Source organism: Sceloporus occidentalis, unplaced genomic scaffold, assembly GCF_023333645.1.
Source record: "Sceloporus occidentalis isolate IW3139 unplaced genomic scaffold, rSceOcc1.0.p SCAF_1, whole genome shotgun sequence".
Lineage (NCBI taxonomy): Eukaryota > Metazoa > Chordata > Lepidosauria > Squamata > Phrynosomatidae > Sceloporus > Sceloporus occidentalis.
This window is the reverse complement of record NW_028316981.1, coordinates 107,173,022-107,194,577: the sequence shown is the minus strand read 5'-3', so window position 1 is coordinate 107,194,577 and position 21,556 is coordinate 107,173,022. Positions and strand designations below refer to the sequence as shown.

Below are 21,556 nucleotides of genomic sequence, written 5' to 3'. Positions count from 1 at the left end.
TTAGCTCATTTTTTGAACCTCACTGATAAAAATCTTTTTATTTTGAATTACAAGCTGGAAATGGAAAAACAGGTCAATTTGTGACCAGTAAACTCTATGAAAGGGACAGAGAAACGGGAGACCGCAATTCAGCTACACATGTAGTGGCAATACAGGCTTCAATTCTGAACACAGTTACTTGGAAACAAGCTCCATTGAACACTCTGAAACTTACTTCTGACTAGCTTGTATAGGATTCTATTGCTAGAGAAAAGGTGGGAAAGGGGCACACAGCCTGGTTTAAAATAATGTAATTTTATTAAAGAAATTCACTTATGATCATTAAATTGATTCACATTTCTCCCTGCATGGTGTTCAGAAATAACCCCCACCAACATACCCTTAAGGCTACACACAGCCTTTCCTCAACACATTTTTGGCTACAAGCTTGATCTCATGGACTTTACATAAACATGTATAACCACATGTAAAGGCAAAGGTTAGATTCAACTCCAAAGCAGCAGAACTGTCCAGGTGGCTGTGGAGCAGATAAAACCAGAAGATAATCACACCTGCCAAAGCATACAGTTAGCAGGCTAGGCAAGAGACAACATTAACACACCTTCTTCAATTCACTCAAATTTGGAAATAGGGAGGGAAATAGGGGAGAAGTTAAAACTGAGAGGATATGACTGTGTGTCTGCATGTACAAACCAAAAATATTCCCCACATCTTGCATTGCTGCCAGTGTCATTGGTTAGGATCAAACAAACTGATACAGAAGGCACAACCTCTGTGCAATCCAGGCCACCTTGAACTGGGGCATTCCAAAAACTTTGTTTTGAAGAGAATGAGGGACAAGCACAATTTCCAAATACTGCCTTAAAAAGAAACTAATCAGCAGAATTGCACCCCTGCACCCAGGATGAGAGGCCTCCAGTTCCTGGCCAAGAGGAGGCAGTGCTTTTAGAGCCTACTTCTGTCCCGCAAAGGCAAGGAGACTACAGAACAAAAGCAGCCCTTTCTCCAGATGGCCAGCCTGCCTCCAAGATGGCCCTGGGTGGAGTTGGTGGGGAAGGGATGCATGTGCCTGGGGGTGTGTGTGTGCAAACCCAAAATATTCCTGGCATCTTGCGTTGCTGTCAGTGTCATTTATTAGGCTCAAGTTGTTATGTACAGAAGGCACAACCACTATGCAATCCTTCAAATGGGGTGTTCCCCTCCAAAGGGGGCATTCCCAAAGCATTGTTTTGAAGGAAATCAGGGAGAATCACAGCTTCCAATTATTGCCTTAAGAAAGAAACCAACCATTAGAATTGCAGCCCAGTACCCAGCATGAGGGGCCTCCAGCTCCCGGCTGGGAGGAGGCAGCATTTTTAAGAGCCCAGATCTCTCTAGAGAAGGCAAGATGACTGGAGAAACTGAAAGGGCCAACCAGCCAACCTCCAAGATGGCTGTTGGTGGGGAGGGGCTGCATGTTCCTGGCCCAACATATCCCCTACATTTTGCATCACTCTCAGTGTCATTTGTTAGGCTCAAACAAACTGCACACAGAAGGCTAAGGACCGAAACAGACTGCGGAAATAATCCAGCTTGGAACTACTTTAACTAACTCAATGCTAAAGGATTCTGGGAACTATCGTGCTTGTGAGACGTTTAGGCTTCTCTGTCAGGAGAGCTCTGCTTGTGCCACAATAAACTACAGTCCCCAGGATTCCTCTTGCACTGAGGCAAGGCAGTTCAAGAGCTCTCCAACGGGATTATTTCCGCAGTGCCTTTGGACCTTTTGAGAACAGAAAAACACTTTTTGGGCCATAAGTGATGCGAATCCACCTCCAAGCGAGTGGGGTGCTCCCAAATCATTGCTGTGAAGGGAAAGGGGACGACAACCACCGGTTCCAATTAATTCCTTTGATACAGAAACTAATCATCTGTATGGCTGAGAAGATGAGCCCTTTCAGAGTCCAAGGAAAGGCGAGGGAGGCCTTGCTGTTGTCGAAAGCCTCCTAGGCTGCATCCATAATGGAGGGATAACCTGGTTTGGCACCGCTTTAACTCTATCTGGCCCAAGGCTATGGCATTCTGGGAGTTGGAGTATGTTGTGGGGCCCACCTGCCAGCATGCCCTAGCCTTGAGCCAGCCCAAGCGGTCTCCCCCTCACTGGTCCTTGAAGCGGGGCTCCCTCTTCCCGACGAAGGCCTCCATGCCCTCCTTGCGGTCCTGGGTGGCGAAGGTGGCGTGGAAGAGCCTCCTCTCGGCCCGGCATCCCTCGGCCAGCGTGGTCTCGAAGGCGGCGTTGACGGCCTCCTTGGCCATGGCCGTCACCAGCTTGGAGTTGCGGGCGATGCGCTCCCCGAGGGCCACGGCCTCCTCCAGCAGCCTCTCCGCCGGGAAGACCTTGCTGACCAGCCCTGCCTGCCGGGCCTCCTGGGCCGAGATGCGCGCCCCGCTCAGGACCATCTCCATGGCCAGGGACTTGCCCACGGCCCGCGTCAGCCTCTGCGTGCCCCCGGCGCCGGGGATGGTGCCCAGCAGGATCTCGGGCTGCCCGAAGTGGGCGCCCTCCCCGGCGTAGACCACGTCGCACATCAGGGCCAGCTCGCAGCCGCCGCCCAGCGCCAGCCCGTTCACCGCCGCGATCACCGGCTTCCGCGTCCGAGCCACGCGGTCCCAGCCGCCCAGGAAGTCTCCCCCGACGCACTCCTGGAAGCTCTTGGGGGCCATCTCCTTGATGTCGGCGCCCGCCGCGAAGGCCCGCTCGCTCCCGGTCAGCACGATGGCCGCCACCGAGGCCTCCGCCTCCAGCGAGGCCAGCGCCCGCCCCAGCTCCGACATCAGGCCCTCGCACAGCGCGTTCAGCGCCTTCGGACGCTCCAGACGCACCACCGCCACGCTCCCCTCGCGCCCGCGACGCTCCACCGACAGGAACTCCCACCCGGAGGAGGACGAGGAGGACGAGCGCAGCGGGGCCCGCGGGGGAGGCAGCAGCCAGGGACGGAAGAGGAGCCCCCGCAGGAGCCGAGCGGCGGCCATCTTGCCTTCCTTCTCCTTCTCAGCGCAAAGGGCAAAGGCTCGTGGGCGCCGCCAGGACTTCCGGTGCCCCGTCGACGCAGCCCTCCATTTGCGGGGAATGGGGCTGCTCCTCCGTCGTGGGTAGCAAGGGATAACTCCCTTCACAGCACTTGCCACATGACGCTCTTCTAGCGCTCTGGCTGCCTCCTCCTGTTGCATTCTGGGATTGGTAGTTCAGTGAGGCCTAAGAGCTCTCCGGCTGAGCGTTCTAAACGCCCCTCCTTAAACTGCAAATCCCAGAATGCAGTAGTCAAAGTGAAATATATAGCAGCGCCGTCAGAGCCCCGAGACTCACCGGGTGACCTCGGGCCCCTCTTCACCCTACACATCTCAGGATTCAGCAGGATGAAGCCATGTCAAACTGATTTATTTCTGCAGTGTGGAAGAGCTGTCGATCTCAAAGGCGCTACAAGATCCCTTTTGCATATGAGTATTATTCCTAGCAGTGGTTCCAGGGTTACACTATGACTCTGGAGACCAGGGTTCGAATCCAGAGAAGCCCACCGGGCGGCCTTGGGCGGGAGCCACGCTCTCTCCGCCTCCTCAGCGGGAGGCAACGGCCAAGCCCCAGGATAGCGGCGGGGCTGTGTGCCCTGAGTCGGAAACGACTTGAAGGCGCACAACAACAGCAACGCATCGCCAGTCCAAGAAAGCTGATACTGTAATAAACCCGCCAGGCCTCCTGTTGCATTCTGGGATTGGTAGTTCAGCGAGGCCTCAGAGCTCTCTAGTCGAGACTTCCAATCGCCCTTCCCTAAACTGCAAATCCCAGAATGCAGCAGGAGGCAGCCACAGGAGAAAAAGAGCGGAATAGCAGCACTTTCAGAGCGTGGGAATCTAGCGCCACAGTCCCTCCCGATGCTGAGAAGAAAAAGCCCAACAACCCCTCCCTCCTTCCGCTCTTGTGTGGCGGCGGCGGCGCCTCCTCCTCATGGGAGCCGGAAGTGGATCCTGCGCGGTCCTCCTCGCAGTTTCCCTGCGTCTCTTGGGCGCCGGGGGAGGAGCATGACGTAATAGGGAAAGACAAGGCTCCGGAAGTGTCCGGTGACGAACAGGAAGCGGAAGTGTCCGTGTAGAAGAGGGAGGAAGTGTCTCCTGCTGCCGCTGCCGGAGCTGGTCCTCCGGTCCCAGTAAACAAGAGGCGCCCGGCAGGTGAGGCCCCGAGAGAGAGCGTCTGGGCGGAGGGCTGTGCCTCCGGCCTGGAAGGTCCTTCCGCTGGGGACCAGGTTTCCCGGCCTCCGCAGGGAAAGGGAGCCGCGGGGCGCCTGTCTTTGCCTTTCCCTTTCCCCGCCAGGCAGCCTCGGCGGCCTCGCGCTTCCCCTGCGGCCTTGTTTGCAGCCGCTCTCTCCGCCCCAAAGGAAGCCCCTCCTTGGCTCTTATCGGTCTGGGTGGGACTGAGGGCTGCGGCCGGCATTGGCCTGGGCGGCTGGGGTCTTGGTTGATCCTAAGAAGGAGCTGGATGCCGCCCCAAGAAAGAAGGGGAAAGGAAAGCCAGCCCAGTGCTCTCCTCTGACCCCAGTCCCTTTCCTTCCCCTGAAGGCTCCCTAGAAAAGGCAGCCGTGCCACGGAAGAGGGAGGGGCAGAGAAAGGGGGGAGTCATAGTGCCACTCTATTCTGCTCTGGTCAGGCCCCACCTGGAGTACGATTCAGAAAGGATGTGGAGAAGCTGGAGCCATGTGTCCAAAGGAGGGCGATTAAAATGGTGAAGGGTCTGGAAACCATGCCCTATGAGGAATGCCTTAGGGAGCTGGGGGTGTTTAGCCTGGAGAAGAGAAGGTTAAGAGGTGATATAATAGCCCTGTATAAATCCTTGAAGGGGTGTCATATTGAGGAGGGAGCAAGCTTGTTTTCTGCTGCTCCAGAGAACAGGACCCGGAACAATGGATGCAAGCTCCAGGAAAAGAGATTCCACCTCAACATTAGGAAGAACTTCCTGACAGTAAGGGCTGTTTGACAGTGGAACAAACTCCTTCAGAGATTGTAATGGAGTCTTCCTCCTTGGAGGTCTTCAAACGGAGGCTGGATGGCCATCTTTCGGGGATGCTTTGATTGGGAGTTCCTGCATGGACTGGATGGCCCTTGCAGTCTCTTCCAACTCTACCATTCTATGATTCCTTCTCCACCTTCCCCTGCCCTTTTGTCATGCCCTTTGGTTGTCCCAGTCCCTCCAAACTAGAGCCTACTCCAGTTTTGTTGTTGTTAACTATCCTCCAGTCAACTTCGACTCATGGCAGCCCTGTGGATGAGCCCCTCCAAGACTCCCTGCCCTCCACTGCTTTGCTTAGTTCCTATAAACTTATACCCATGACCCCTTAATGGAGCCCATCCATCTAACATGTGGTCTTTCTTTCTTTCTGCTTCCCTCCACCTTTCCTAGCATTCATGTTTTTCCCAGTGAGACCTCCTCCTTATGATGTGGTCGAAGTATTTGTCATTTTGTCTTCCAGGGAGATTTCTGGCTTAATCTACCATGGGATCCAATTGTTTTTCTTTTTGGCCGTCCACAGTATCCTCAGCACTCTTCTCCAGCAGCGCATCTCAAATGAGTTGATTTTCTTCTTCCTGGCTATCTTTTTCCTTTAGTGGCCCAGCAATTGTCCAGCACAGCAGCCGTGATGGCCTTGGTGGCCAGGGGCAATGAGGATCCAGCGCTCTCCCTCTCTGCGCAGCCCTCCTTCCTCTGGGCCTGGCTCCTCTAGTTTACCACCATATTTATTATTTTACATCCAAAGCCTCAATGGCTATGATGAAAGAAACAGTAGATAATGAATCTCTGGGATTCATTGCCTTCCAAATGTGTGCAAATTATTTCTTATGAAAAAAAATTCTTTACCCTTCACTAGTCATGTACATTTCACCTCTTTGTCTGCTATACAATATTATTAAGTTTCGTTTTGGTAGAGAAAGCAAAAACAAAGGAAGAATAATGTTAGGAGGAGAAGAAAATAGACATGTCAGGGCTGTAGTCCTATCTCAATTTACCTAGTAGCAGATTCCATTGAATCCAATAGTTCTTACTTCTGAGTAGACACATACAGAGTTGTACTATGAGTCTTGTGGCATTCAAAGGACTAAGAAATTTGCTTTGACAAACTTTTATAGGTTACTGTATAGTCCATCCGATAAACAGTTTTCTTAAGCTTCAAGCATGTATACATTCAAAGAAATAATGGAGGGGGATTGTAAACAGTTGAATGAGAGGTAATTAAAATGCAGAAAGTATAGACAGTGATAATTACACTATTAACTGTGATCAATTTTTGAGTAAACAGCCTATTCCTACTCACTACGCTTTACATGGGGCAACCCTTGTACCAAACCTGGAAGCTTCAACTGGTCCAGAATATGGCAGCAAGGCTGGTCACTGGATCTTCCAGGGCCAGCCATATAACACCGGTACTTAAAGATCTACATTGGCTGCCTATTCGCTTCCGGGCACAATACAAGGTGTTGGTTATCACCTATAAAGCCCTAAATGGCTTGGACCCAGAGTACTTAGAGGACCGCCTCTCTCCACATAATCCGCCCCGCACTCTCAGATCGGGTGATAAACATCTCCTAAGAGTTCCAGATGCTAGATGAGCCATCACTACACAAAGGGCCTTTTCCACCTCGGCCCCTAAGCTCTGGAACTCGACCCCTGACGAGCTCCGCTCGACCCCCTCCCTAGCCCAATTTAAAAAAGGGCTGAAAACATATCTTTTCAAACAGGCATACCCCCAATAGCCCTGTTGTGATCCCTCTCCCCCTCACCGTTGTTACAATTGCTGCTAGCTTGGAATTGTTGTTGTTGTTGGTGTTTTATATAATGTAATTGTAAATTTCTGACAATGTTTTTATTGTAAATTGTATGTTGTTGGATTGCAAAATCCACCATTGTAACCCGCCTTGATCTCTGGAAAGGCGGGCTAGAAATAAAGCTTTTATTTATTATTATTTACTTGGAAGTAGGTCTCACTGACTTCAATGGGATTTACTCCCAATTTAATATGTACAGGATGATGATGATGATGATAATAATAATAATAATAATAATAATAGGATTTATTTATATGCTGCCCAATCACTGGGAATCCCAAATATTGTATCCCAAATATTTAACATCATTATAAAAACTGTTGTCTTGTGATTTGATGTCCACACATGTCCTTGCCTCAAATACTTAGGCGTGTGGTGTATTTTTCTTTGTATGGCTTTGATCCAAAAATAATTTTCCATCTATTCTACCAAAATCTTTGAGTTCTAATTATATTTTTTTAAATTGTATTTATAACCCACTTTTCCTCTAGTGAACTAAAGGTGTTACACCTTGCTCTTTCTGACCCATTTTATCCATACAACAACACTTTGAGGTAGGTCAGGTAGAGACAGAAGGACTAGCTGAAAGTCAGCCAATAAGTTTCATGGCCAGTGAGAACTAGAGCCTGCATCATCCAAACCTCTATTCAGCACTATTATCTGTACCAGTAGTTCTCAGATGTGACTTTCCAAATATTTGGGAATTAAAGTCTCAGAATTTCTGACCACTGAGCCATCTAAAAACTGAAGTACAGAACATCTGGAGGACCAAAGGTTGAGAATCTGCATCATGCTGGCACTTGTATGTAAAGGGAACGTATGTATCTATATCATTGTATATGTGCAAGATGCAAAAGGACATCCAAATAATTTCATCATGTGTATCTACATTGTCTTCAGAGATGTAAAATGGACTTGTTTGAGGAATTTCTACTAGAATTGAATTCTGTTTACTGACTGGCTGCTTCTATTCTGAAAATGTCAGTCATTTTTTATCTTACATAGAGTTTCTGAAAGAGAAAACTCATAAGTGACAACTTTTCAGAAAGTTAACAATGTTGAAACCTTTTTCTTATTTCCTAAATTTCATATTTCTAGCACACCTTGTATAGATTTGTTTTGCATGTTGACTTGAATAGCTACATTATCCTCATTTTACCTTTTTTTCTTTCAGTTTTGCTGAACCTGCCTACCAGCACTGCCCCATTTAAACAGCAAACGTCACAAAATGGGACCCAGACGGAAAAATGTGAAAGTATGTTCCACAAGCAGGGAAGGGCCTATATGTTTCAAAGCTGCTGAATTGAAGGACTATATGAATCAGCTTTCACATGAAGTGCTTTGCCATATATTTAGGTAGGTTGGAACATGTATTTTATTTTGTTACTAACATCACATGCCATTTGTTGTAGTATCTGATAACAAAAATGAAACTATCTGTCCTTTTGTGAAAGTGTAGCAACAGGTTCCTCCAATTAACTGCTTCCACATTCTTGAGATCTTTGGATATCAAGCATCATTGAACTAATTTCTTCACATTTGTGTTAACTGGCATTTTGCTGCACATAAGCAGCTAGGAACAATGCCAGACGTTATGCATTGCAGAGACATAGCATATAATTTCCACATGCAGAACTATGCTTTATTCCTGGATCTCTGGGAGTCCTCAAAAAATCTCAGCTGATGTTTTGTGTCTGGCTATAGGGGCATAGCCATAGGTGCCTTTGATGTACCTTGCTCTCCACTGGTCACTCATGACCATGAGGTGTGTGTGTGTGTGCTATTAACAGCTAAAAGGTGAGTTTCGGGAGAATTTCTTATCGTGTGAACGCAGTAAAGTATGTCAACTTCTATAGTCACAAAAAAGTGACTTGGAATAGCACAAGTTGGACTTATGCAGTCATAGGTTACTGATGGGATGCTTGGCAGTTATTGGCTAATTATGTCATATTGGATCTAAGGCATCAGGAGAAGGCTTTGTCTCAGTCCCACCACTACCTTCACAGGCATATTTGCTGAGAGCATGAGAGCGAGCCTTCTCTGGGTGTATTCACAATGCAGAAATAATCCTGTTTGACACCACTTTAACTGCCACGGCTCAGTGCTATGGAATTCTGGGAACTATAGTCTTGTAAGACATTTAGCTTTTTCAGCCAGAGAGCTCTGACTGAATTCCATAGTGTTGTAAAACCAGATTATTTCTGCAGTGCAGGTGCAGCCTCAGTGGCTGCTCCCATCCTCTGGAATGCCCTTCCAAGAGAGGCTAGGCTGGCCCCCTTCCCTGCTTTCCTTTCACTGGCTGGTATCTTTCTTTAAGTAGTTGTTCTCAGGCAGGCTTCTTACTGGAGTACATGATGTGTTTCTAAGGGGCAAAACAGATGAGAATGAAGTAGCAGCCTCTGGCCACTGCACCTGTGATTGAGCCCTGATTGGTGCAGGACCACAGTGACAGGACTGCCTGCTCTGAAAGTGGGCTGCTGCAGTGGTCCCAAACAGGTGTCCGGCAAGATGTAGATTTTTCCAAGTCCTTTTGTCGATGGCATTGGGCCAACTTAGATGGCCTCATAGGGGCTTCTGGTTACATCAGGGGTGTGTGTCATCTTCATACCCCGCCCCTGAAGAGGCCAGAAGGTGCTCTTTTTGGCCTGTCTGTTTTAGGCCTAACTTTTGTATTTTTAAAATGTGTTTATACTGTTTAAATGAAATGATTTTAATTATTTTTTTAAAAAATTACAAATACAATTTTATCTGTGAGTCGTCTTGTGTACCACTCCAGGACAAAGTTGGCATAAAAATAAGTAAATAAATAAAGTTAAATCCTGATGTTCTAAGTGAAAAAAGATAATCCTTGAAATAATGAGAATTTGGTGTAAAAGTAGTTATGAGTCCTGGAGGATTGGTCCTTACTATATATCTGAATTTAAAGTATATAGAGGAAAGCCTATATTGTTTTGAGAAGCCTGGAGATTTTCTACTAAATCATTCACTTAAATTTTCTGATGCTGCAAAACTAGTGTTAGGGCCAAAACAAACTGCCCTTTTGTGCCGCCTTCTGGGCGGCTTCAGAGCGCAGTGTTTCTACGCTGAGCTTGCCCAGAAGCCACTCAGATGTTTACATTGGGGCGGCTTCTTGAAGCTCTGACAGCACGATGTTTGCACACTGCCAGAGCATCATGAAGGCAGCTTCTGTGTGGCACAGGCACAAAGCCGACTTTTTGCTGCTCCTTTTTCGGGTAGTTTCAAGGCGGATTAGGGCCGTGGCATGCAATTGCTGCAGCCTGAGGCCGACCCTTCTGGCCATCTATTTCAGTCCTTAATTGCAATTGCATTATCTGTTGACAATTATGTGAGTACTTATAACTGTTGTATTGTAATGTTTTCTTTTGTTGTTAGACTGCTCTGTTTGTACAAACCTCTTTTATTCATTTATGAATTTATCCCATACTGTGAATGCATGAATATAGTACTAGCTAGCTAGATCAGTGATGGCGAACATTTTAGAGACCTAGGCGCTGTACAGATTGGCGGACACGGCGCCCCTGTCACGTGCTAGGGGTTGGTCGAGGACGCAGCATCCATACCGGCATCACCCCTAGCAGGTGACGGGGGCGTCAAAATGACGGTGCCCTATACACATAGGCGCTGCCATTTTGACGCAACGGATGCATAGCGCCCGCATGTCCCATCACGCTTGCGACATCACGAGTGCGCCATTCGCGCACTTGGGCATAGCAAGCATGACGCAAAAAGAACCTTCTTTTTGCGGGTTCTTTTTCTGTCACTGGGAAGCCTCGCTGTTTGGAAGCTGAGGCTTCCCGCTGGTGGAAATGGAGGCAGCGGCAGACTGCTCTTTTTGGGCGGTCTGTATCCCGCCCAAGTATCCAAACTCTAGGGGTGGGACTTCCACCTTCTGAGGGCAGGACTTATGGGGCAGGACTTATGGGGGCAGACTCTTTCAGCCTCAGGCTAGCAATAGCAAACCCCGCTCTGATGAAGCTTGCCAAGAGAACTCCATGTTACAGTTGCTATAACTTGGAAATGACTTGAAGGCACCACACACACAAGTCATGCTCTCTCAGTCACAGAGGATGGCAATGGAAATCCCCCTCAGTTGAAGCTTCTCCCATAATAGTTTCACCTTAGGGTCACAGGAATCAGCACTCAGAAGGAAGGGAGGGTGTTCTGGGTCTATAAGTTGGAAACTACTTGGAGTCACGCAACAACAACAATAAGCATAATAAAGCACAGAAGGCACAGCACAAGAACAAAGAGAACCAGCGGTTTGAACATGCGACTCTGGAGACCAGGGCTCAAATCCCAGCTCAGCCATGAAACCCACTGGGAGACCTTGGGCAAATCACATTCTCTCAGAGAAAGATAATGGCAAACCTCCTCTGAAGAACTCTTGCCAAGTAAACCCCATGGATGGCCTCATTACACCTCACAAAACTACAGTTCCCAGAATCCCATAGCATGGAACCATGGCAGTTAAAGTCGTGTCAAAATGGATCATTTCTGCAGTGTGGATGGCCTCATTACACCTCACAACACTAAATTTGCCAGAAATATGGCTGCACAACTTACCGTGCCAGCCCTTTCCAGAGGCAGGGCAGGGAGCCTAATGGTGGCTGCTTCAGCTCCCGGTGGTGTCTGCTTCCCAGGCAGCACCATGGCCCAGTGCTGGGCACGGCTTTTCCAGGATTGACCAGTAAGGTGCATCCTAGCTCACCCTTATTGGGCAAGACACCCATCCATCCAGCCCTTCTTCCTTCTGAATGGGGTAGACTTCTCCCTCACTGGGGACGCTCTGTCTGCAGTCCTGCTTGGACTTTCAGCTGGAGCACATTGCCAGTCCCAAGAATGAGTTCTCCAGGTGGGAGAGGGAGGAAGAAGGGCTCAGCCGCCTCCATCTCCCCAACCTGGGCCTCCCTCACTGCGTGCCCTCCTAGACGGCTTCGTGTTTTAGAGAGAGCACGTATGCCACAGGTTCACCATCATGGATCTAGATTATTTGGTAGAAAAGAAGAGGAAGTATACCATCTGAAGATGCATTCTATTTCTCTCCCCATCCAAAGATACCTTCCCCTGCAAGATATCATGTGCATGGAATGTCTCTCCCGAAAGTTAAAGGAAGCAGTTACCCTATATTTAAGAGTGGTGAAAGTGGTGGATCTCTGCGCAGGCCGATGGTGGGAGTACATGCCTACTGGTGAGTTTTGCTCTTCGATAGTGGTGCACCATGGTCTAGTTTGTGTTGGTCTAACTGTTACAATTGTTTTTTTTTTTGGGAAAGATTTTAGGTTGTGGAATGAATGTGTATACATACTCCCATTTTCTCCCATGCTTATATGGAACAAATATTCTAATGTTTGTACACCAATATTTCTGAACCCAGAGCTTAAAAACTGAGACCTGTTTCCTGGAGAACTCTGATCTTTTTTTCCTTTTCTGCGTACTTTATTTTTTCAGTAATAACAAGCTACAGATACAACATGTCAAAAATATAAATAATATTTAAGCAAAGCAGAGTATGATTGCATCATATGGGCAAATTCTGGAATGATTTAGTCTCCTCAAGCAAAATGTCAATATATTCAGGCAAGCTGCTAATCCTCTCTTGCTATGTTCTTCTGTTTGGGGGGCTTCCTGTGCATTTTAACAACAGGAAATGAGTGAAATTCACTTCCTATTCACTTTCACCCCAGAGGGTTTTGGGGGACATTTGGTAGAAATGTCCTCTGTAATCACTAGAGGGTTTGTAGGTCATTTCATAGCCAACTCGCCCCTCCTCTTCTTTTGAAAAATGTTTTGACTCATGGGGGACACAAAAATGGCCTGGGGGCCACACTTTGTTCACCCCATTCCTTACTGTTGGTTGTACATTATATATGAATAAGTTGAAGTGCAGGCAGTGATACAGGAGTAGCTGCCTTCTTTGTGTGTTTCTGCATTCTTTTATTATATAGAAACATTGAGAGGGAAAATCAAAATGAAACCTGTATCTATGGAAAGCTAGAGAATATGTAAGATAGGTCAAAATACATGAGTTAACGAGACAAAAAACAACATAGAGGATACCAGGTATTTTAGAAATAAGTTTGAAATGAGAATTATGTAGACCAAGACCAGATAGAAATTATGGCACCCAGATTTGATGAAAATGAATGTTTAATAAATGTGTTAGATCTATAGAGCTTGAAGGAAGTGCCTGATATGATTGGAGAGTTTATAACAATATTCTTGTGGAACTAGGAAAGCCAAAGAAAGTTGTCACTGTGTAGTGGGAACAATGTATAAAACACAAAACAAAAGGAACTATGGGCCCAGTGATTGTACTTTGTTATCAAGAAGAATTAGACAGCATATTATAAGTGCCTGTATGACGACATGATGTTTTTAGTTAACTACTCCAAAAGAATCTGTGGGCAAAAAAAAAAAAAAAAAAAAAAGCTTGTGAAATAAAGGGGAACATCTAATCCAAACGGAGCACTTTTAGTCCTACTAAGCTCTGTGGAAATCAGTTCCTGTCTTAAATCCACAGGATTTAAGTGTGTATAATGTTGGATTATTACTTCCCCCCCCCCGGTAATGTAGTTTTAGTTAAAAATTGAGAAATCACTCTTACCCTCTTATTGTGTATATTCTAGTTCTTCTTGTTATTAGCTGAACAGTGAAGTACTTTTTCTGAAGTTCTGAAATCTTCTCTCTAAATTATATAATTATTAAATTAAGTACATTGTTCTTCTGTTTTGCTTTGCTAAATCATAGACTGTCGTGTCTGCATGATCAAATTAAGCACAACAGCAATCTTTGCTCTGCTGAGCTTAAAATTTTTATTTCTGTGAACTATAAATACCACATTAATCTCCCTTGCATGCTAGCACATCTCTTGTAACCCAAAAGATAAAATATGTTGTCTTTCCCCAGGATTCACAGATTCCAGCTTCCTAACTTTACTGAAGAAAATGCCAGACATTGAGCAGCTATATGGGCTTCATCCTAGGCACCTTGACAGGCGCAGAGTTCGTGGCTATGAAGCGTTCAGTATTCCAGGCGTTTTAGAAGCCTTGCAGACTTGCCCAAATCTACTAGTAAGTGTTTTGTGTTCAAAACATGAAGCATACATAGCCATTAGTCATGTTCCTTTATAAAACTTGGAGGGAAGGTCACAGTGATGAGCAGGTGAGGAGATACTTTTATGCAAAGGCAGATGATGATGTGTCTCATTGCTTGCATTCTGTAAAACCTGTCTTTTAATAGCTGAAGATGCTGTACTTTTAAATTCTGTTAAGTAAATCTGAAATTCTGTCAAATATACTGAAATGATGCCAAGATAGTCTAGTTTTGGCAAGAATTGCCCTCGCTTTCCATTTTTAACATTGCTACATTTATTCTTCCAGGTCTTGTGTTTATTTTTTAGTCAATAAAAATAAACATTTGATACCTAGATTTATATTTAGTCCCTGCTACAGACATTCATTAATAATAAATTATTCCAGTGTAGCAAATAACTGAATATAATATCACTTTTGCTTGTACTGCTACTTTTTAATTGAAATTGGACAGCTCCTGTATTTAGCATTATTCTTGGTCTGTTATTCACATTTTAGTGAAGATAAATACTCTTTTATTTATTTACGGTGATGCAATTTCCCCTTTACTTGGGTTTGTTCTGCTGTAGGGTGTTGAGACTTCCCATTTGGAACTTGTAGAAGCCATTTGGACATACATGCCACAAGTTCATATCCTAGGGAAGTTTCGTAATCGTAATGGTGCCTTCCCAATTCCACCTGAAAACAAACTCAAAATACCAATAGGAGCTAAAATCCAGACTTTGCACTTAGTAGGTAAGCATTGTTGTGATGTATTTGTCTAAATTATTAAAAGGATTCAACATTTTTAAAAGCTATGAAATTAAAAAGTTGTCTATTCCATTTTGTTCTTGTTTTGCTACATAATAGGAGTGGTTATTCATGTTGTTAGGAAGACCTAAGTTTTTAGCTTCAGCTAGTAATAGTGTCCTAAGATTTCTGCAGAACTTTCTACAAAAATTAAACCCTTTACTTTTATTCACATTGTTTTTCAATGAAATTGTTGACCTGGATTGTTGTTTTGTTTCCTATATTTTAGGAGTTAATGTCCCTGACATTCCTTGCATTCCAATGCTGAGGCACCTGTACCTGAAATGGGTGAGGCTTACCAAACCACAGCCTTTTAAGGATTTTCTTTGCATCAGCTTACGCACTTTTGTGATGAGAAATTGTGCAGGTACAAATTATGCAGATGGTACTTTTATCATACACTGGAAAAAGAGTTGGGGTGGCGGCAAAAGAATGAGTGCCTTTTGTATGCTAATGTTTGGAAAAAAATTCTTCTGTAGGTCCCACAAACTCGTTGAAGTATGTCCCATTGGTCACAGGCTTGGCATCTGCTCGAAATCTGGAACATCTAGAATTAGTTCGAGTTCCCTTCCTTGGAGGTCTTATTCAGCATGTTGTAGAGGACAGCTGGAGATCTGGTATGCAACCTCTCCCTTGGAAGTGAGGATAGTATATAGTTTATATACTATATAATAGTATATAGTTTGTAATTATTTCCCCTTTATTATTCATGGACTCTTGAGAATATTGCCACTGCACCATTTCAGAGACTTTGGTGTTGTTTCAAAATGTGCTTCAGCTGTTGTCTGAAGCTTGTGAAGGCAGTAAGTAAATTTGAATATCCTGATTGTTGTTTTGAATCAATATAATGAGTTTTGAAATACTTAATACTTGCTTTTGACTACATGAAAGACAGAGGGCATGCTTGCTTTTGATCCCAGTGTGCCTATTTTACATGAACTGTGATGGATGTGTAAGTTTTGGTTTGTGCTTCTCCCCACACTCCTAGAAATTATGCTCTAAAGCTCATAGTGAAGTTAGATTCTTTCCACAGAGTCCATCCATTATAAGAGAGAGAGAGAGAGAGAGAAAAGGGAAAATTGTGTGGGTAGCATCTGTCTCTGTACAAATGTAAACTGCATCATAAGGTACAATAAGAACTTTGATCATATTAGAAATAAACAGTTGAGGAGCCTTGTTTTCTGCACCCATGGAAGCTGCAGTCAGAGTGCAGTTAAGTATTCACTCTCTGGCTTGTACTTGTAATACCATGAGTGTTGATGCCTTTCTGAGTCTGCATATAGTCCTGAAATAGATGTTGACAGCTGTTTACCAATATGTGCCTCCATGATGAAAAGTAAACATGTATCTAGATTTATATTTAGTGCATGCTACTAATATTCATTACTAATGAACTCTCCCCATGTAGTAAAAAATGATTTACTTGTATAAAGTACACACTTTTTCTGCTACTGAGATTCTTGTCTGGTCATGAAATAGTAATAAAGTGTTGGCTGGCATCTGTGATACTTCTTTAGTCATGGCTACCCTTTACTATCATGGACCAGTATTGTCTGTTGGAAGGAAGTTATAGGATTTTATTGTCCCCCCCCCCCCCCCACAAGACTTTGTGTGCATGGTTATTCTGGAGAGTCTTAATTTTGTTCTGACAACCAAGTGATTTTTTGTTTGGCCTTGGTTTTCCTGTCAAGCAGGGGGCTTCAGAAATTTGCACACTATAGTTCTGGGAGCTTGCAAGAATGCTCTGGAAGTGGACCTTGGCTACCTCATTATAACAGCTGCACGAAGGTACCTATAGAATTTTGGTAATTTTGCATGTCATTTTATCTGTAAAGGAATCAACATGTTTGTACCTAAGGCATAGTGACCTACTTGTACATAATGTCATTAAAGTAAGACCTTGGTATCCACTGAGATTTGGTTCCAGGACTCCCCCGTGGATACCAAAATCCATGGATGCTCAAGTCCCATGAAATACAGTGCATAGTAAAAAGGTGTCCCTTATATAAAATGGCAAAATCAAGGTTTGCTTTTTGGAATTTATGTATTTTTAAAATATTTTCAAATCAAGGAAGATTGAATCAGATAAAAAATGCATGGATAAGGAAGGCTGAATTGTTGCAATGCTCGTAGTTTTGCCATGTCTTATTTTACTGAGCAATTTATTGATGAAACAGACATAATGCTGCTTACAAACGAACAGTATCATTCTTTATATGTCACTTGCAGTGCTATGCATTTGCAAAGTATTCTTAATAAGTGAATCGTCACCTATCTGGCTTTTTGGTGAAAGTGCCCTTGCTGTTAGCCTGCTTTGAAAAAAGGTTGTATATCAGGATGTAATTGTTAGTGTGAGATTTTTACATTTTGTTTTGCCTCTGTTCAGGTTGCATGAAGTGCGAATCCAGCCTTCCCTTACCAAAGATGGAGTGTTCTCTGCACTAAAAATGGCAGAATTGGAGTTTCCACAGTTTGAAACCCTACATCTTGGATATGTTGATGAGTTTTTGCTACAGTGTATGAAATCCTTCCATTTTCCTTTGGGTTACCTATCAGCTGTTAGGGTAGATCTGGATTTTATCTGTCTATATGTTTCAAATCTTAAAAGAAGATGCAGATGCTACAATAAAAGTGTTCATAATGCACAAGCATCCCTTACTTTCTCTCTCCTGCTGATGAGTTGTGCTTGATTAAAATAGCTTGTGTGTGCATGACCGTGCCAACATTAGAGTTTTGGAGATCATCTGTTACTAATGGGAAACCTCAACACAGTTTTGGAAGTTCCCTTGTGAAAATTATGTCCAAGTCCAGAATGAGAGAAAGAGAGAGAGAGAGAGAGTCCATGACAAAAAGATCACACTCAGCCATTCTGTTGCAGATGGATGTTGGAAGTCACTTAACTGTCCTTGTTTGTGTTCAGGAACTATTATTTATAAATAAATAAATAAATAAATAAATAAATAAATAAATAAATAAATAAATAAATAAAAGCTTTATTTCTCCCAACCTCCCTTTTTTCTCCCCTGCTGCATGTGATTTATCCCTCTCTAGTGAGCCACTGTAGAGGAAGTAGCCACATGTCTGTATTGCCTAAGCCATAGAAATATAATAGAGCCTTAAGGCTTGCTCTCCTTTTTGTATCTTTGTCAAAAGAAGGAGAAGCATTGTGACACCTACCTGTGGGAACAGTACTAGCAAGTGAGCAGGCAGGGGAAGGAGTAAGAAGGCATATGTGTTCATCACTTGGCAGCTCGCCTAAGGATTCATCACAGATGAGTGGCAAATAGTATAAATGTCATAACTGCCTGAAGACATTTCATGCAGCCGATGAGCTAGAATCTTGGATGGAGTGTCATTTCTGCTTCATACCTGTACCATGGCACCCCCAGCTCTGAAATCTGTTTTGCCTATCAGATCCTTTAGAGTTTGTTAATTCCCTTTAAAGCAGTGTGGCAAAGAAATATAAAATGCAGCGTGGGTTTTAATGGATTTGACACACACACTCTCCTTTGATTGTAGACATTTTTCACTCAAGAGGGGCTACTTTAATCTGAGTTCCACTGGGAAGTAAACCTTTGCTATTAAAAAGTGATTTGGGGACAGGGAAGGATTCTTTTCAACCAGAATACTAGATTAACCCAAACCCCACCAATTCATAGAACTAATTTGACCCTCTTGGTGTAGTCTTAGGACCAAGATGCTATATTGGCAATTCTTGTGGATAAGATCATTTAATATAAATGAAAACCAAGTAAGTCTTCTCATTTTTATAGACCAATATCTGTTAAGGGGACTTTGGCATGTTACAGACCACCTAAAAGCGGCGGTCTGCCGGCAGTGCCGGTTGCTGCGTCCGGGAACCGCAGCGGCCAAACTGCGCGATTCCCTGGCACAGCTGAAAAGAAGCATCAAAATGGCGCTTCTTTTTGCGCCCCGGAAATGGTGCTGTGAGGCGCTAGTTGCGCACTCGCAGCATCACTTCCGGGTTGCAGCGTCCAAATGCTGTGCGTCCGCGACATCAAGATGGCGGCGCCCGTGTGGAACGGACACTGCCATTTTGTACGGACCCAGTCCATACTAGGATTAGGGGCGTCGGGAAGTGACGCCCCTTCCTAACCCGGGGACGTGCTATACGCCCGTCCAGAACGGGCCCCAATGACTATCTAAAGAGTTCAGGCTTCTTCTTCCTTATCTGAAGGCTTCACCTTACATTATTTGCTGTTACCACCGTGTAGGACAAGTGTATCACTACCATTTCTCATTGATATTTGTAGCCAATGGTCACTCTGAATTGCTGTAGAAATAATGAAAAGAGTAGGCTGCTAAATTGCCTTCTGTCTGTGTTTAGGTAAAATGATCAATGCTGACCTAGTGAAGTATGGCTTGGCTGATGTAGTTGAAAATCCAGGGATCATCACAGACATTGGAATGAAAGCTGTGAATGAGGTCTTCTCTTCAATTAAATACCTTGTAATATACAACTGCCCGCATCTTCACAATCCAAGCAGTTGGATCACAGGTATGTGCCCACAAAGATATGCTATGGTATATCCACACACTATTCGTTTTTTCTTTCTGCTTTATATTCAACAAATGGGAATTGTGTAGTTCTGGAACATCTCATTGATAACAAAAATAGATGTAGGGAGAAAGGCTGTTTGTAATTGGCTGTTGGTAATTTCACCTGACTTTAATGGTCAGCATCTAATATATCCTCTGGATGGCATGGATAAACAATCCAGAAAGTTGGGTTATTCCCTTCATGTCAGCAAACGTTCCCTTCTATTCTCAAAACAACAATGCCCATTAAAACTTGTCTGTAAAATGAATTTTTGTTAGTCACAAATGGACCCTTCCTCTTTACTCCCTCTTCTAGACTCGAAAGTTCATGGGCTGCACAACTCTTGTTAAGTTTTCAGGATGACTGGTTTGAAATTAAGTTCTGTTCTCTTATCTCAAAACAAAGAGGAAAAAAAATCAGTTAAGATGCTCATTTACTTCACACAGATTCTTTTTAGTCTGAGTCATCAGTAATGAAAAGCTGGGCCGTATAAGTCCATTGTATTTCAGCTTTTTCAGTAGCTGGAGGTAGTGAATAAAAAGTGTATAAATCAGAATAGACAGGGAGCACCAATTTTTTTAGGTGGTCATCATAGGGAAAAAAGCTCACGCTGAATTGATGAAGAAAAGATTTTAAAACATTCAAACATGGAAGATATATTATGTAGAAATCTTATCAGAAGCTCATTTGTATCTTTTTTTCAATAGATCATTCAAGATGGACTCGGCTATTTGATCTCACCTTGGTGAGATGCCATGCAATAAAATTAGACTCTTTTAGTCAGTTTATTGAATTACTGCCAAGCCTGGAGTTTATCTCTCTAGACCAGATGTTCCGGGAGCCTCCCAAGGTGAGTTTGCAAACTGTGCCTTTTAAGATGTTTTATCATGGTATGTAGTTAAACAGATCACTAAATAGTTCTTAAGCTGACTGTTTTTAAACATTCCAAATTAATTACAAAGTTCAGTGACTACATGAAGAACAAAATGACAGATGAAAATTAACATTATTGCAAATTATAGTACTACTTTAAGGAAAGGTCTTGATTATAAGACTAATTTGCTTGGGTGGAATGATGATGTGCTGTTGCAGTGACCTTATAGTTCTTCGTAGATACCTGTGGGGGTTTTTTTAACATGAATCTAAAAATAGCAGCATAACACCACTGTCTTAATTACAGTCTGTTTAATTAATGTGAGCATACGGAGGGGAGCAACAGCCAATACAGCTACTTTCTGTTGATATAGCTGATTGATAGTATGAGATTTACGAAGGTAGGAAAAAAGGATGAAGATCTCTAAAAAGAGAGAGCAACAGTAGCTAAGAAAAAAAATGATTAGGCAAAGCCAGCAGTGGAGAAAGGTGGAGATGGCCTTCTTCCTTCAAAAATATAAATAAATCACTCCCTTGGGAGTGCAATGCTATGCTTGCTTATTCAGAAGGAGATTCCACAGTGTTATTAGGGAGTTAATTCGTAGTGAGAAAATCAAAATCTTGGCTACAAAATGACATTTTTCATGGACATCACCTTGTGGACATACCATTTTCAGATTGTATTTCTACAATAACTTCTGCAAATAGATAGTGCTTCTGTGTCATAATAGTGTGATGACTGATGAAACCTTCCCAAACTTGACTGGAGGATTCTCTTCACACTGAACTAATTAATAATGGAAGTGTGATGTTTTTATAACTGAAGGCATCTTGAGTGGGTGGTTTCTCCATTTCTGAATAACTCTCTATGATGGGAATAATGTTAAGATGATGCCACAGTATCAGATATCAAATTATCATGTAGAGCTCATAAGCAGCTCAATATTTAGATATCATATGTGTAATTCCAGCAGTCCCAGGCAATGAGAAATTACCTTTCTGATGTTTCTGTTCATCCAAGAAAGATTCAACTGATTTTATTGCACTGATCACTGATTAAGAGTGTTTTTTTTCTGGAACATTCTGCAAGTTGTCAGTCAGTGTTGTTATCATGTATTTTAGGGGTGTGCTCGTGTAGGTCTGAGTGCAGGCACAGGAATTGGTGTCTCTTCTGCTTTGGTCAGCAATCAAAACTCCAACAATGAAAATGACAACAATAACAATCATCCGAACAATAATGCAAATATACACCATAACAACCACCAACAACCAAATGACCAAAATGAGGAGAATGAGTTGCGACAGGAGGAACAGGCTGAACAGCAGATTGCAGCAGAGGGTAAATGCAGAATATAGTCTTAAATCTGGGTTT

At 43.8% G+C, this 21,556-nt stretch overlaps 2 protein-coding genes across 7 annotated transcripts in view; one reads left to right on the top strand and one right to left on the bottom strand.

The window, feature by feature from the left end:
- Positions 1-274: 274 nt before the first annotated feature.
- LOC149321935 (enoyl-CoA hydratase, mitochondrial-like) lies at positions 275-3,103 on the bottom strand. Its single transcript, XM_089531674.1, has one exon. It carries the CDS (start codon positions 3,010-3,012, stop codon positions 2,137-2,139), a length of 876 nt encoding a protein of 291 aa, XP_089387800.1. The 5' UTR covers positions 3,013-3,103; the 3' UTR covers positions 275-2,136.
- Positions 3,104-4,055: 952 nt separating this feature from the next.
- The window catches only part of LOC149321934 (F-box only protein 38-like), a 38,900-nt gene continuing 21,399 nt past the window's right edge, over positions 4,056-21,556 (top strand). For 3 of the 6 annotated variants that reach the window (XM_089531634.1, XM_089531644.1, XM_089531616.1), the window contains exons 1-12: positions 4,056-4,203; positions 8,024-8,205; positions 11,925-12,058; positions 13,777-13,940; positions 14,531-14,696; positions 14,980-15,117; positions 15,230-15,367; positions 16,442-16,538; positions 17,137-17,267; positions 19,099-19,269; positions 20,019-20,161; positions 21,307-21,523. In XM_089531634.1, coding sequence (XP_089387760.1) covers positions 8,078-8,205; positions 11,925-12,058; positions 13,777-13,940; positions 14,531-14,696; positions 14,980-15,117; positions 15,230-15,367; positions 16,442-16,538; positions 17,137-17,267; positions 19,099-19,269; positions 20,019-20,161; positions 21,307-21,523 — 1,627 coding nt within the window. In that variant the 5' untranslated portion in view covers positions 4,056-4,203; positions 8,024-8,077. Of the gene's footprint in view, positions 4,204-8,023; positions 8,206-11,924; positions 12,059-12,318; positions 12,448-13,776; positions 13,941-14,530; positions 14,697-14,979; positions 15,118-15,229; positions 15,368-16,441; positions 16,539-17,136; positions 17,268-19,098; positions 19,270-20,018; positions 20,162-21,306; positions 21,524-21,556 lie in introns of those variants that run through there. The other 3 variants (XM_089531653.1, XM_089531623.1, XM_089531661.1) reach the window with 2 other exon arrangements.

Bases quoted from the DNA above. Each gene is read 5' to 3' on its own strand.
- LOC149321935 (XM_089531674.1), bottom strand. From the start codon at position 3,012: ATGGCCGCCGCTCGGCTCCTGCGGGGGCTCCTCTTCCGTCCCTGGCTG.